General features: G+C 38.2%; 1 protein-coding gene across 2 annotated transcripts in view; it reads right to left on the bottom strand.

Moving 5' to 3' along the window:
• Window positions 1-200: 200 nt before the first annotated feature.
• Window positions 201-14,988, bottom strand: part of CRACR2A (calcium release activated channel regulator 2A) — a 56,495-nt gene continuing 41,707 nt past the window's right edge. Inside the window, exons 14-19 of one of the 2 annotated variants that reach the window (XM_038132641.1) lie at window positions 14,250-14,331; window positions 13,228-13,342; window positions 11,443-11,544; window positions 6,534-6,610; window positions 4,558-5,594; window positions 201-3,069 (exon numbers count right to left, since the gene is read on the bottom strand). In XM_038132641.1, coding sequence (XP_037988569.1) covers window positions 5,504-5,594; window positions 6,534-6,610; window positions 11,443-11,544; window positions 13,228-13,342; window positions 14,250-14,331 — 467 coding nt within the window. In that variant the 3' untranslated portion in view covers window positions 201-3,069; window positions 4,558-5,503. Of the gene's footprint in view, window positions 3,070-4,557; window positions 5,595-6,533; window positions 6,611-11,367; window positions 11,545-13,227; window positions 13,343-14,249; window positions 14,332-14,988 lie in introns of those variants that run through there. The other variant, XM_038132630.1, reaches the window with a different exon arrangement.

Here is a 14,988-nt window from a genome sequence, read left to right on the forward strand (position 1 = left end):
ATGACTGGCAGGAATGGAGATTTGCAAACCTACCCAGCAGTCTACCCTCTGAAAACAGCAGCACCTGAGCTTTAACAGCAGCTATACAGTCACAGCAATATTCACATTCCCAATTCATAGACTTGATCTGCTCTGAAAAGGTAAGATTTAAGTGTAGTGCTGCAGCAGCACTGAATCCTGCAAATAGGCAGACTGATTTTCCAAAGCTGGTAATACCCACTTTACAATGAGGTCATTAAGAAGACAGAAAAAAAAAAAAAAAATAAGCTGGATACTGTGACACAAAACCTAAAAAAGCATATTATGTATGCTCTGAGCAAAAGAACATGGCTCTCACAACATGAGGCAAAGATGACACAAGACAGAACACCAGGCACAACACGGTATGTCATAGAGGGATGGCAGGTGTGGCTGCTGCTCTTCACTGCTTCGAGTCCAGCCAAAATCTGAGCTGAGTACCTACTGCAAAAGTGAAGATGCAGACACAACACATAAATGCCATCAGCCACACAAAACACAGCAGGGTCTTCACTGTTCATTACCCAGACACACACAAACAGCACCTCAAGTAATGAGAGTGCTTGAGTAAGATTCAGAGCCACATGTGTTACTAGAATGTCTCAGTTCCACAGGATTCCCTACTCCCTCCCTGTTCAACCCATGAAAACCAGACATTTCCAGTGAGAAAGCTCCTCTGAATCTGGGTTTTTTCTTGTAATGATTGTTGTGCTCAGGAGAAGCATGTGGCAGAAAAGGCACTGAAAACTGCAGAAGCTAAACACAGCTGTCCAATATAGCTGGACTTGTCTGAAACTCTTCCCTCTTCAGTGTTTGAAAGGAAATAAGCAATGCTCATCTGACTAATCCACTGTCCTTCAAATTCAAGTACATTTGGGAGGATTCAGTGTCACTGCATACAATATTTCAGATTAGTAATAGAAATGAACTTTCATACATGCCCTGTAAAGTTAACCTACTGGGGTTTTTTTCCCCTTGAGAAGCCTATTTTCATCAGACAATTACCAGGTGCCTTTTACTAGCTTCATATTAAAAGAACTTCAGTTGCTTGATGTGTGAACAGGCCAAAGTGCCCAATTCCCTTCTTTTTCCAGAAGTGTATGTGAGTGCTATTGCAATTCCTGTAATTTCAATAATCAAAAAAGACCCATTATTTCAACAGCTGTGGATGAATTCAGGAAGTTGCCACTGATGAGCTTTATGAGCATGTTTCTGCTTTCTAAAACAAGCTTCCATTTGCGCAGATGATAAAGTGGATTTATTCCAAAATGATCTCACATGGTAGAAAATTCTGCCAATATACGGATGTTGAAAACAAAAATGGTCCCGAGTTGGGAAATTTTACTTGAGCTAATTTACTACCAAAGTACACAAATCTTTTATCAATGATTGAGGTTCTGGGGAAAGAAAAAGAGTGTAAAAACCATTAGACAAATGTATTCATGTACATTCTTTCTCTCCTCTGCTCCTGAGTTTCAGTTTCCTTTTTTTCCACTACGAGGTCAACTCCGTCAGAATTTGTCCAGGGAGCCAACAGGCAGCACAGGAAGTTGTGGGGCTGTGTGTAAGCTTTCTGCCAACCCAAATAATATGGTTTCAGCCATTCAATCCCAATGCTCCTGGTTGTCCTGGGCTTCGGGATGCCAGTTGTCCTCATCCTCATTTGTCCCTGCTCCAGCATGGGGTGTGACCACTGACTGCAGTCCTTTCAGAGGCAAACTTGCTTCAGTGTGGTCTGTTCCTCACATATTCCTTGTATGTGGAGCATTCCCATTTTAACATCTGTACATCACTCCTTAAAACTGGTATGTGAGGAGGTGCTGTACACTTCTGTCAGGGAGGTTATATTGTGCAATGATTTTTTTCCACTGTTGCTCCATTCACATCTAGGCAGACTGGAACCTGTTTTGACTGGCACACAGCAATTCATGGATGTCCAGTTCCAAAGGGTTAGGAGCACTCTGTTACATCCATACAAATGGACTTTATGTTGTGCATATCCAAAGATCTGTCAGTATTCGGTACCTGACCAGGCAGAGATACATTTCTCCCAACGGGGAATTGAAATGGAAAAATGGAGAAAAATAAGAAAAGAGGAAAAGGAAGCTTCACTTCTGTTAAGCCAGTATTAACTTTCTGAAGAGCTGAGAAAAATACTGCCAGGAGGTATAAAACCCTGCTGGAGAGTCAGAAGACAGCAATCCAGCAATACAGTTAGCATCAAGGAATGTGGGAACCTGACAATTCCCACACCAGTTTGATGGCCAGCTGGACAGCAGAATCTGTTCAGGAGTAGAGCCTTGTGGCATGTTATTCATACCTGTCTTCAGTGAGCACAAGTTCACCAGCAACTGCTGTTTGTTCAGGTGTGCCAGCAGGTGAATAAGCCCTGACCTGAGGTTTAGATAACCAAACAGACCATGAGAAACCCTGCACATGACACAAGCAACTCTGAACACTGCAAATAACAGGTTGAGAAGCTGTAAGTTGTTACAGACAGAACTGTGAGCAGTGCCTGGATTTCCCAGGTGGGTAAGGGGGAGTTACACAGTAACCTCACAAATAATTGGAGGGGAATAGTTGGGACTCTTTTGAGAGTGGAAACTTGCAAGCAGCACCTCAGTAACTGTATCAATAACAGCATCTAAAGTCAAGGTGACTCAGGAAATGGTAGAAGAAATAGCTACGTGGGTACAGATAAAAAAGAAAACCTGGGACTAACAGGGAAAAGGCAACTAGGGACAAGTTGTTTCTTTGGGATATGAAGGACAGAGAAAGGGAGGGGTCAGGGTAGATGGAAGAAGAATAAGCATGAAAAAAATCAAGAGAAGGTAGAATAAAAGGGACCAGTTTTATGCAGGCAAGTTGCTGGTCAGAATTTATCTGAATGAGCCTTGTGCCCCGTAGCTGCAGGACATCCAATCTTTTCATTAAACCTTATTTTCTGCTTGATCCTGGGGAGAGGTGTAGGGCAGAGTGAGAGAAAGAGAGCACTGCAAGTCACAGGAGTTGTGTACATGCACGTTTTCATCAGCAAGCTTCAGTCTTGATCTGTTGGAAAGGAAGAGGAGGATTAGGTTATCTGTGCTCATATTTATAGGAACGCTGCTTGTGTATATGTGGGTGACAAGCAGTGAAGACATCAATCTCTGTGTGGTCTGTGTGGCTGGTGATGTTGGTACTGTGTGTGTATCTGCACCTTTGCAATGTGTACTCAGCTTGGGATTTGGCTGGACTTCCAAAAAGGATCAGCAGCAGCCACAGCTATCAATCCTAGATGGAAGACATTGCCTGGGTGCTAGACTGCACCAGATTTGTCTATAGAAGGAGAAATCCCCCACATCCCAGGATTCAGCTGCTTCTTAGCATTAACTGTTCTCAAATTGTGTACATCCTGCTGGTAGGGTCTCAGTGCATGCTTAAAGACACCCAAATAAAAATGATGTGGGAGTCACAGAAAGAAAATCCACTTCACTTGTCACTGTCCTTCAAAATCAAGATGAACTTCAGGGATAAAGAAATTAAGGATCTGAATTTGTGGGGCTAGAATAATGGACAGTAAAGCTGAAATTAAGGGCTCAAACTGTCTTCCTGAAGCTGACAGAGGCTGGAGGAAATATTGCTGGTTCCAATATCGATGGGGGAACAGATCACTCAAAGTCAATTAGCAGAGCCAATATTTAAACTGATGACACATTTTTCCCAGCTGAAATTGGGATGAAGTGTTGGTTTTGTTGATGTTTAAATTAATGGTTTGCATTAGTTCAGCTCCAGCTAAGACTGAACACAGATGGTTCAATTCTAAGATTTCCATGATGGATAACATGCCACAGTCAATAAGGTGGCTCAACTTTCCCCAACCAGTAATGGACTTCAAGAAGCAACCCTGGGAAGTGAACAGAAAGTCTATTGATTTTCAGTAATGGATACTCATTTTGCTCCTTTAGGGTTTTAGAGCTTCTTAGGCACCTCACTGAAGGCAAGGGGAGTTTCTGTCATTTGCATGACCAGATTCTCAGGAATCAACAAGGGAAAAACTCTTAATAATCAGCTTATGCTGGGCTGCTTGGTTTATCCATCATTCCTGATAGAAGTAAACCCCTGGTTATTCTACCTGATAGGGAAGGGGTCACATTCAGACCCCAACTCATAGGAAAGAGCATTTGAGTGCTGATATGGATATAGAAATTGCTATATGGGGAAGTCTATAAACCCCTATTGTGCAGTTCGTGGAACTAAATGAACACCTTTGATCAGACTGAAATCCCAAGAGCACAATTAATTACTGACAAAGTTTTTATCCAAAATAGAGTTACTTATTGAGCTAATGCTTATTATTCATCTTTAGTTTCAAAATGATTCATTAGTTATATTAAATAATTTATTTGAAAACATTTAGAAAATGTTTTTAAAACATAATGTCAGTTTTATATAATGAAATCTACCATCTTGTGTGATATTTTAATGAAATAAATTATGCCATGGGTTCCACTTTCCCAACAAGCTCACCATTGTGAATACTTGTTCTTAAATGCTTACCACAATAGCTGGATGCAGTGAAGACATATCCCACCAGAAATAATTGTTGATCATGTGGTGGCTGTGTGATGCACTCCAAAGTTCCTTATTTCCATTTTTATTCCACAAAAGCTTCCAAAGATAATTGACATCTGCACTTCTTATGATCCAGGGTGGGCCATGATTTTCTAAAATGCATCCCCATGGATAAAATGTGTCTCAGTGCTATGAGACCCTGGAGGAATGTTGTGTGGCAGCTGCTTTTGAAAAAGCAGTCATGTGTTTAGCGACATGAAGAGGAATTTTTTCTAAGCATTGCTAAAAGAGCAATATCTCACTGAATTTCAGTCAGATTTTTCACTCATTAAATGTTGTAAGTTTTTCAAAATCTTCCTCAAAATAAGATCCTCTGTTTCTGAAAATTCCACCTCCAAAATTTTCTATGGCACCTCCTGTGGCAGACTTTTGGAGACAAAGAGCTGTTCAGTCAGCCTTAACATGTTTTGAACTACAAACAACTACACCTATGGCAATTTTGAAAAAAGTGTAAAGAGAGCTTAGCACAAAATCAGGATTTAAGGATCTGAACAGAAATGAAATAAGCAGTATTCAGAGGATGGGTTATTCACACAAGTAGGAATTTACTTCATATTCAAAATAGTTTTCTTCCCATAAAATTATTTCTTCTTATTAATAATGTGGCAGCTTTTACAAGCCTGATGACAAAGCAGGATTCAGTGGTGTTAGGCATCAAACAGAATAAAAGACTGTTACTGCCCCAAATACACTGTCAATTAACTAAAGACAATATTTATAAAAGCAAGATCAGATCATATAAAGATTTCAACTTTCACTTACACCTACAGTCAGAACACAGCAGAAGAAATATTTGGAAGATAAAAGCAAATCTGATAGTGCCAGGTAGTGTTGTATAAATGTATGGCTTGTCTAAACATGCCTCAGCATTTTATTGCCTCATACAGCATGACTTTTTATTCGTATCAGATTGAAGGTCGATGGTTTTCTCTTTCACTTTATCTTCATGTTCTTTTAAAATCCTGGGGCAAAGAAAGAATACTTGTGAGAAAAAAAGTCAATAAAACCCACAAGAGATTGAACAAAAAAACATTTTCTCAAGAGTATAAAACTGTCCAGAGATTTAACAGAAGATGACAATATTCTGTGAACTAACAAACAAGCATAAAAGTACAATTATGGTGGCCACATCACACAACTGCCATTGTTTATTTAGTTAGAAAAATTTAGTTAGTGCTGATTGTTAACATTTATTGCACATTACACACAGACTCAAAACAGTGACTTTCATTTCTTACTTTTAAGGCTGGAACAAAACTAAAACAAATATGGCTGCCTATCAATTACCAACGCTTTCACAAAATTTCACTGATTTCAGCAACAATATTAGAGATTTTCCAACTCATTACCAGTGTCTTCACCTCTGTAAGTAGTTCAGAGGGGCCATACTTTCCTGTATCTTTACCCCTAGCCTTTATATAACTTCAAAAATCCACTTCTTGCTGTCTCCCAGCCCCCAGGCAGACAGCAGAATTTGAGCTGTAATGAGCAGAGGGAAGAAGGAAGCCTATCCAATGTCCTGCTGCAAGGAGTCAGCAGCATGCATTTTCAAGTATATTTCTCTAAACCTTCAGGAAATTCTTGCAAGAATTATCACAACAGCCAAGGCCTTCAGCTTTCCTAGCAACAATCCAGATATTTCTGGATCTATACAGAGTTTCACCAGCATAACTCTTTATGAACCTGAGCAACTCTCAGTCAGAGCAACAGGGTCAGGCTACAGAGCAGTTTAAAAGCTGTGAATATTTCACCACCCTGAATTCCTATAATGAATAATATAAAACTAATATTAATATAATATAATATAACATAAAACTAGTTAAACAAAGAGAATTCACAATGTCATCAGGTACAGGGCAGTCAGGCACATAAAAAACTCATTCTTGGTGTTTTTTTCTTACCTAGCTAAGTGAAGCACGGACTTTTCCACATTGTACCCAGAATATGCACTGCATTCATAGAAAATTAAATTGTAATCCTACAATCAAAGAGAAAGACCATTTCAACTACTTTTGCACAATGTCTCACTCCAGCTGTAAAAAGAGCAGCACAGATATACTGAAATATGAAAATTAAGAAGGAGAAATAGATTATTTTAGGATTTTAATTCTAGAGCTAACAGTAAAGAGTAACAAAAGAAGTCCAAGTGTGCCTCACAAATAACAACTACATGCTTCTCTTAGCAGATATTTGTTCTGTAGAGTGGGTTTTGATGTAAGAGCTCAAATGAAAACAGATCTTGTAAGGTACTAAGTCTTGTGAACTTCCCTTGTGATGATCGGGCAATTCCCACATCATTGAGTGCTGAACAAAGCAGGTGAAAAGAATTCCAGTAACTCTTCTTTTTGTACTTGTGAAATTTTTTTGCACTTTCTTTGCAGTCAGCCTGCATCTTTCAGTTTTGTACTCCCCCGGGAGCTTTGTAATTAGGAAGACTGGTTAAATGATCAAGTCTGGGAGAGATTCTCAGCTGAAGTGTTATAAATTCAAAGGCAAGAGATCATCTGCACAAGAGATCTGCACAGAACCTGGCAGTTCTGATGGCAGAGAAGTTTAAAAGGGAATGACAGATTATCCTCCAAAATATATATCTGTTTGCTTTCACAACCTTCTACAATGAAGGTCACCTACATTGCCTCTGTGCTATTACTACCTGTCCTTTTACCCATCCAGATTCCAAATTTTTATTTACTTTCCACTTGTCTCTTTGTCTTATTGCTATTTATAGCAGTAGCTTAAAATTCAAGCAAGTAAGTCAGTACCTTAGAAAATTACAATCACGTCTGCAGAGTTGCTTTTATTTGTTATTAACTGTGGTTACTGTACTTATACTTATTTAACCACCCTTCAGAAGACACTTATAATTCAGTTTTCAAAACTTTCCATTAAGAAGACCAGGTATTTCTGGTTTGGTTTGATTTTTTTCTCTATATACCATGCTTCCCGTGTGGCACGACTTTTGGAAATTTTTGTCATCTTTGTGGAATTTCAGAGACAAAAATGGGGAAAAGAATTCCATAAATACAGTAGTGTATTTTAGCAGCTCTAAAAAAAGTGCTTCAGAGTTATCCAATGTCAGTTTTGTATATGTTGTCAATGGTTATATTGTTTGTTCAAATGAAAAACAGGATTAAATAACATACATAATTTCTTGATGACCAGATAAGCACAAAAAAGCAGAGAAGGAAGAAATCAGGCAATGTTAGTGTTGAATAGACATTTTATCAATTTTTTAAAAACATATATAACATTTGCAATAATGTAACCCTCTCTTGCTTTTCTTAGAAAAGTTTTAAGATAAAATTTGACCAGGTCAAATTTCTTACTAGCTATGCAAATAGAAGCTTGAAATAAAAATTACACTCTCTTTTTCTGCTCAGCTGATCAGAACTCTAATAGAAAACCTACTGTGGTCAGTTTATAGGTATTTCATGTCAGTCTAGCTGAGAGTGATACTACTCCAACATCTTCCTCACATACAACAAAGTGTCACCAGAGGAGAACTCTCAGTGATAATTTCATTTATGCTGGCATGAATTTGAATGGACTTTTCAGCAAATTGCTTGGACAGAAGGATAACAATTTAAACTCAAATGATAATAAGTGCTTAATTCTCTCAGTCAAGCAAAAAAGGTTCTTGTCTGAAAGACAAGATAGTCTGGAAATACAACATGCCATTTCCCTGATTCAAAGAGGAAACTAATTGATAGAATACACAAGGAGCACAAACTAGGAGGAGAAAGGACACATATAATTATTAAGCTAGGAAATGCCATCCATCTCCATCCAGGAATCAGCTACTGAACCTTGGAGACCACTGACAATTACTTCATTTTAAAAGCTTACCTACAAATCAGCAGACATCTAAAGAAAAGGGAGGAAAGTGAAGTATTACTAGAGGAAGCTGGGCAATTTTCTGTCCTGTAAAGTACCATCACTCTAAGAATAGCTGCCTCATTAGCAGTATTTGTGTAAGAATGGCATTGATAGGTTGACAAAGATGACACTGTATGAATACCCAGAAACAGTCCTCATTCCATGAAGCACATATACTCTGCAAAGCCAAGGCAGACAAGGCATTATTACCTTATTTTATAGTTGGGGAACAGTGATAGAGAAGAACTTACTGATTTAAGATCACTCAGGAAGTACATGCAGGGCCGAAATAAAATTATGTACATATAAGCATGCCTGAGCAGCACCTTTACAATAAGGCATTTTATTTAAATAATTTAAATTTAAATAATTGGCAGTGCTTACACTTCTGTACTCAAACAGAACATTGGCTGTTCCTGGGCACTCACAATACGATTTAAACACTCTATCTTGGTCAATGGATCAAGCTAAGCTAAAGAGAAATTTGTTCTATGGAGTGTTCCTTCTGGATCCTCTGCTAAGACAAGTCAAATGGACTTCCACAATCCCTGTGCTCATTCCATTCTTCCTCTTCACAGGGTATAACAAACACACTGGAACTACAAGTCTTCTCAAATGACAACTCCCTTCAGGCTACCATTATTCCTTTTAAAAATTAATTGTGCTGCCCTTCTTGCAGAGAAGCTTTGTGACAAGGACATTATAATGGAAGCCTTTGCATTTCTGACCAAAGCTGTAGTACAGTAGAGTGCTTGTAAGATCTGGGACTGAAGCAAAGCAAGGGTTAATACAGCTGGGCTGAAATGTCCCCTGAAAATACATGTTCCTTTCTGACTATAGAAAAAGTAAAACCAATCCCATCCTGTGAGACATTGAAACAATCCTTAAAACTGTTGGACTTCAGGATCAACAGGCTAAACTGATTCTTTGCACAACAAGAGCTTGTTTTCACCAAATATGGCTATACAAATTAGTATCAGCTCAGCACCTAGCCCTGTGCATTTCAGATCATTTGTGAGTAATTCATGGGATTATTCACAAAACAAGTAACTCAACTGCATACAGTAACAGAGACAGTGGTATGTGGTTTCACAGGAATTTCACGGCCATTTAGCAAGAATTAATATTTCATTAAAATTCATGGTTATTATTAGCTCAGCAAGCAAATTATTATAATTTAATTATATCTATGCTACTTTTCAACTAATACATTGCCATTAATCACTCCTTCTCTTAACTACCTCAGGCAGCACATTCAAACATTCAAGTGAGTCATTCAGATCCATTCATTTGATTATAACCATCTTATTTGACAACTTTTTGTTTTACTTATGCAAAACATTTTATTTTCTTGCATGGCATGTTAGAATTAATAGCCTGGTGGGCTGTGAGCTCTATATACCAGAGTGATTCATCTTTGTTTTACTAGTACAGTTTTTTTAGAGCAAGATGACATGCAAGACACCTACTCTCTGTCCATTTAGCATTTATGTGTCACTTGTTTTTTCACAGAAGGATTCAGTGTTACACCATGGACTCCCTCCTAGCTTCCAGGGTCTCAAAGTTATCTGCATTTCCATGCACACAAGAAAATAAAGCTGATTTCCTAAAGGGAGATCCATTGGGGGTTAAAGTTCAAGGCTGATAATCCTCTCTGACAAAAACCAAATAATGGACACAAAGCTGAATATGGAGGTATAATTGCAAAAGACTATGTGAATAATCAAAAAAAGATAAAAAGAGCTCAGGCCCTAATTCTTTCAGTTACAGAAAGATGCCTAGCAGCAACCTTTCCTGGAAAAACAATTCAGATGCACTTCAAATTTTGAAAATACCCTTTTTATTACTGGCAGTAAATCTATTTTCAAAGGCAAAAGAGGTAAATATGTGAAATCCAGCATACTGTTTAATTTAGGTATATTCCTACCAATTCAGTGAATATTTCAGCAATATTTCGATTACTTACTTCTAAATAAATGAATATTCTGCAGGCATTCATATTCAAACTATAAGCACTGCATAAAGAGATTCAAAGGAAAAATTGATGGGCATGGTACACAAGAATATAAACAAGTATCTGGTATTTCCAGTCCCTTGATTGCTTAAATTATGCCATGGATCACCAGTGCTCTGGTAGATGCAGACTGTTAACTCTACTTATTTTATCTCCTTGATGGAAAGTTACTAAAAGTAAACATGTTTTCTACTCCTACCACAGGAGTAACAGATGGTCTTCTTTGGTTTTACAAGAGGTAGGAGGGAGAAAAGGTCCCCAGATTATCTCTATGTTAAGAATCCTTTCACAGGGAAAAGGGAGGAAAAAAGAGAGAAAAGAAGCAGCAAGGGAAAAATAGAGAAAAACTGAGAACAAAGAGAGACAAGACACAATGAGAATGAATTCTTAAATATTTTTCTTCTCCACTCACTTTTTGGTTTGGTTTAGGGTTTTTTATTTGATTGCTTTGGTTTTAGGGTGTTCTCTTTATCTAGGCAGTTGTAAGTACTATAATTATCAGGACTTACATCACTGAAAGCTGAATTGAAGAGTGTGATGGGGTTCCTAATCCTTAAAGATACCTATCTGACTAAGATTAATCTGTATTTCTACGAATTTAGACACATTGAGACTCCATTTTAAAACCTCCACCTTCAAGCCTTGTAAGGAGTTCCCAAAGCACAGTACCTTTGCAAGATGGTCTCCCATTCCCATGGGGACCTCGCGCTCCTTTTCGTTATCGGTTTTGTTACCCAACAAAAGAACAGGCACATTCTCCCCAGTTGCCTCCTGCAGAAGATTAATCTGTATTTCTACGAATTTAGACACATTGAGATCTGACTAAGATTAATCTGTATTTCTACGAATTTAGACACATTGAGACTCCATTTTAAAACCTCCACCTTCAAGCCTTGTAAGGAGTTCCCAAAGCACAGTACCTTTGCAAGATGGTCTCCCATTCCCATGGGGACCTCGCGCTCCTTTTCGTTATCGGTTTTGTTACCCAACAAAAGAACAGGCACATTCTCCCCAGTTGCCTCCTGCAGAATAAACAACAAATATCAACTGAAGTGTAGAATTCAAAAGATCACAGATGAAGAGGATAAAAGCTAACAAGTGTCACACTCTAACAAGACATTTAAGACTTCACACAAACCAGGTATGTGCCACTTTGCTTACAAACATGTCAGGAATTGAAGTTGGATAAAAGACATGAAAAAGACAAAATGCTAAGATTACACTGACTAGGGATTTTTTTTAAATAACAGCACAGAAGCTCATTAGACTTTACATTAAAATGGGAGAGAGAAAACCACCATGCTACACAGGCTCAGATATTATGTGTTTACAACTGCTGCTTTTCTAATTACATGGCCAGGAAAAATAATGGCAACACCTGGGTACTATTATACCAAATGAATTACACTAAATAGTGAAGAAATACACAGAATAGGCCCCCCAAAATACATAGAATAGACAGAAATCAAAATCCATTCTGAAAAGTGTTATAATTATCACAGTGAGTGCTTTCCTTAGGTGGGCTGAGTGCTACAGCAGTAAAGGGACTTGGCAGTACGTCCAACTTAGCAACTGTTTGCAGCGAACAAAAATTAGTTAGTAAAGAAGAGTGAACTATTAGAGCTTGGAAAAAAGTTTTGACCACAATATTCCATTTTTCTGAATCAAAATCAGCAATGCTCCTCTAGCTTTTACTGTACTGAATTAAAACATGCCACTTATTTATTAAGATCATATAATTAGCAAAGGCCTGTTCTTCCCAAATGCATGCTAATAGTACTTCAGTAAGACTACTCATATCTCGAATAACTATAACTGTTTGGAGGCATTTAAATGACTGAGTCCTAATCTGAACTCCCAAAGCCACCTCCTGGCTAGTCAGGAAACATAACAGTATATAATAATAATAATGTTAGTAGTATATATAATAATATTATAATAATAGTGTGTTATACTAAAGCACATGTCCAATAAAATCAGACTAAATGATCTTTGCATATTGATTTGTCCCTCACTTTTTCAGTGTGCAAACAGGAAGTCACACTTCATTCTTGCTACAAGTCAGCCCTTTGTGGCAGCTGCCTCAGTTTTATTTTTACTCTTTGTTCTGGCCACAAGCAAATTCCGTTGCTTATGCTCTTAACATGTTTTAATTTTTAATGAACTGATGTCACTCAGTGATATGAGCTATGATTGCCTTTTCAAGTGGTTAAAAGGATGATCCCCAGGAAACTGAACTGTCTTTCACGAGGCAGTTTCACAGCACTAATGTAGATTACGTTTATGGCTTAGGTTCAAAACATAGTCTATTTTCCACGAGCTACATGCTTGGTTATCAAATGCTAGTGATCATCAGTGATCACCAGATCACCATCACTGATCCAAAACATATCCCAGTGCTAGCAGTGATCCAGGGGGGGTCAATCAGCCAAGCTCCCTTCATGAGAAATCAGAGGACTCCATGCTGAGATTTTCCCACCACTCATTCAAAGTCCTTAAAAACCTGGAACTATGATGTTTTTTCTGTAGAAATAGAGATGAAAAACAACTTCACTGGCAACAGTACAGACCAAACTCACAAGCAAAAATGTAATTGTGATGACACAAGAAACATGGTGCTCTCTGTTTTACCCTGCTAACAGCCCTTGTTCAGAGGAAGGCAGAGACTGACACCAGGGTTTAGATTTCAAGTTATGTCAAGTTACCTCAATGCTTATCAGCCATTGCTTGACAGCTGTGAATGTGTCTTTTGCTGTTATGTCATACATCACAATGACACCATCAGCTTTTCTGAAAAACTGCTTGGTAATGCTGCGGTACCTACGAGTAAGAATCTGGTTACAGCTCTCTTCAACAGAAGCAACAATCTGACAAGTTTAAAATTTTAGTAATTCCTCCATACAAAGGCAAATAAATTATTTGGAAAAAAAAATTAAAATAAAAGTATTTTTTAAAAGAAAATGTTTGGAAAAGCTGCCCCTGCCTTCTTTAACTGATTCTGGGCTAGGCAGGATAATTAGCTGCATATCTCACCTTCTCTCACCTTTCATTTTAAGCTTGGAGGAGAAATTTCCCCCTCAGCACTCTTCTAAAGCTAGCTAGTTTTTTGGAGACCTTTTTCCAAAGCTTCATGTAGAAGATGCAGATTGTCATTATCATCCTTGCTTTTAGTAACAGTAATAGAAAATTACACAATATGTGAGGAGATGGGGAAGGAAATGACCACTGAAATATTACAAAAGCCTGGAGTTCTACTACAATGGTATTGCTTTAGTAAAAAAAATAAACTCCTTTTTTTTATCCACTAAGGTATTTTCTGATATAGAAATAATGCTAGGTGCATTTTAAAATCAGTCTTCCTCCTAAAAAAACAGTGCGGCACTAAACTTTTCAGAGCTTAATTAGTGCTGCAAGGAAATGAGCTAAATTGTGAATCCACTGGCTCTATTAGGAATGTTTCTATATTTGTTCCTGTCCCAAGAAGCAGGATTAGGTGCACACTTAATGATCTTTAAACAGATGATTCAAGGAAGTGAGACCTTAATATGCATACAGGTCTTGACTGCCATGGAGTTAAATTTCATCATACTGTCTTTATTCCAAACAAGGAGTTTTGCCACTTCCATCCCTCCAATTCCCTCCTCCATCCCAGCAGATGAGGGAGTGAGGGAGCAGCTACACAGCTGGGCTGACTCCCAGTGTTGAACCATAAGAGACCCTTCCTCACCGTTCCTGGCCAGCTGTGTCCCAGAGCTGCAGCGCTACCTGGGTGTGATCTACTGTGATAGTTCTCACGTTGTAATCCACACCTGCAACAGAAAGGCAAGGTGAGCTGTCTCTTTACAAACTGTTTGCTCTTTGAAAATTGGACCCAGCAAATAGCAACAATTCCAGAGAAGTAAAAAGATAGGCGCTGCATTAAAAATTTTGCCTAGAGTCTCCAGCTATCAGAGCACAAGAGCTTTTATTTGCTTGAAGTCGTCCAGCAATAAAATACCGAATGGTAGTAGAGTAGTTCCATTTTGTAAAATATGCAAGATAAGTCACTTTCCAAATCACAGAACACGAGTCAATAGTCCATCTGACAGTCCACAGCAGTCTATGCCATTTAGCCTGGAATTCACTGTATGACATCAGTTGTGTGAAATGCGTTAGTTTATTCTGAGCTAATCACATGGGAGCCTTCCACAGTTAGTGGAAAAACACAAGGCATGGCACAGGGAACAGTGGACAAATGCTGAAGATAGGTGGACTGAACATGTGGAGAACATCTTCCCCTATTTATAGCATAGAATCACTTCCCTTAGGTTAGTGGGCATAAAAATTCATTTATTTAAACTTTTAAATTAATTGCCTCCCAATTCCTCTAACCTCTGAAGATGTACGTATTTTCTGGATATTTATAACAATAATTAGAGTTTAAAATGTTAATCAGTCACTACCTCCTCCTAATGACAACCTACATA

This window comes from Motacilla alba, chromosome 1 (assembly GCF_015832195.1).
Source record: "Motacilla alba alba isolate MOTALB_02 chromosome 1, Motacilla_alba_V1.0_pri, whole genome shotgun sequence".
Taxonomy (NCBI): domain Eukaryota; kingdom Metazoa; phylum Chordata; class Aves; order Passeriformes; family Motacillidae; genus Motacilla; species Motacilla alba.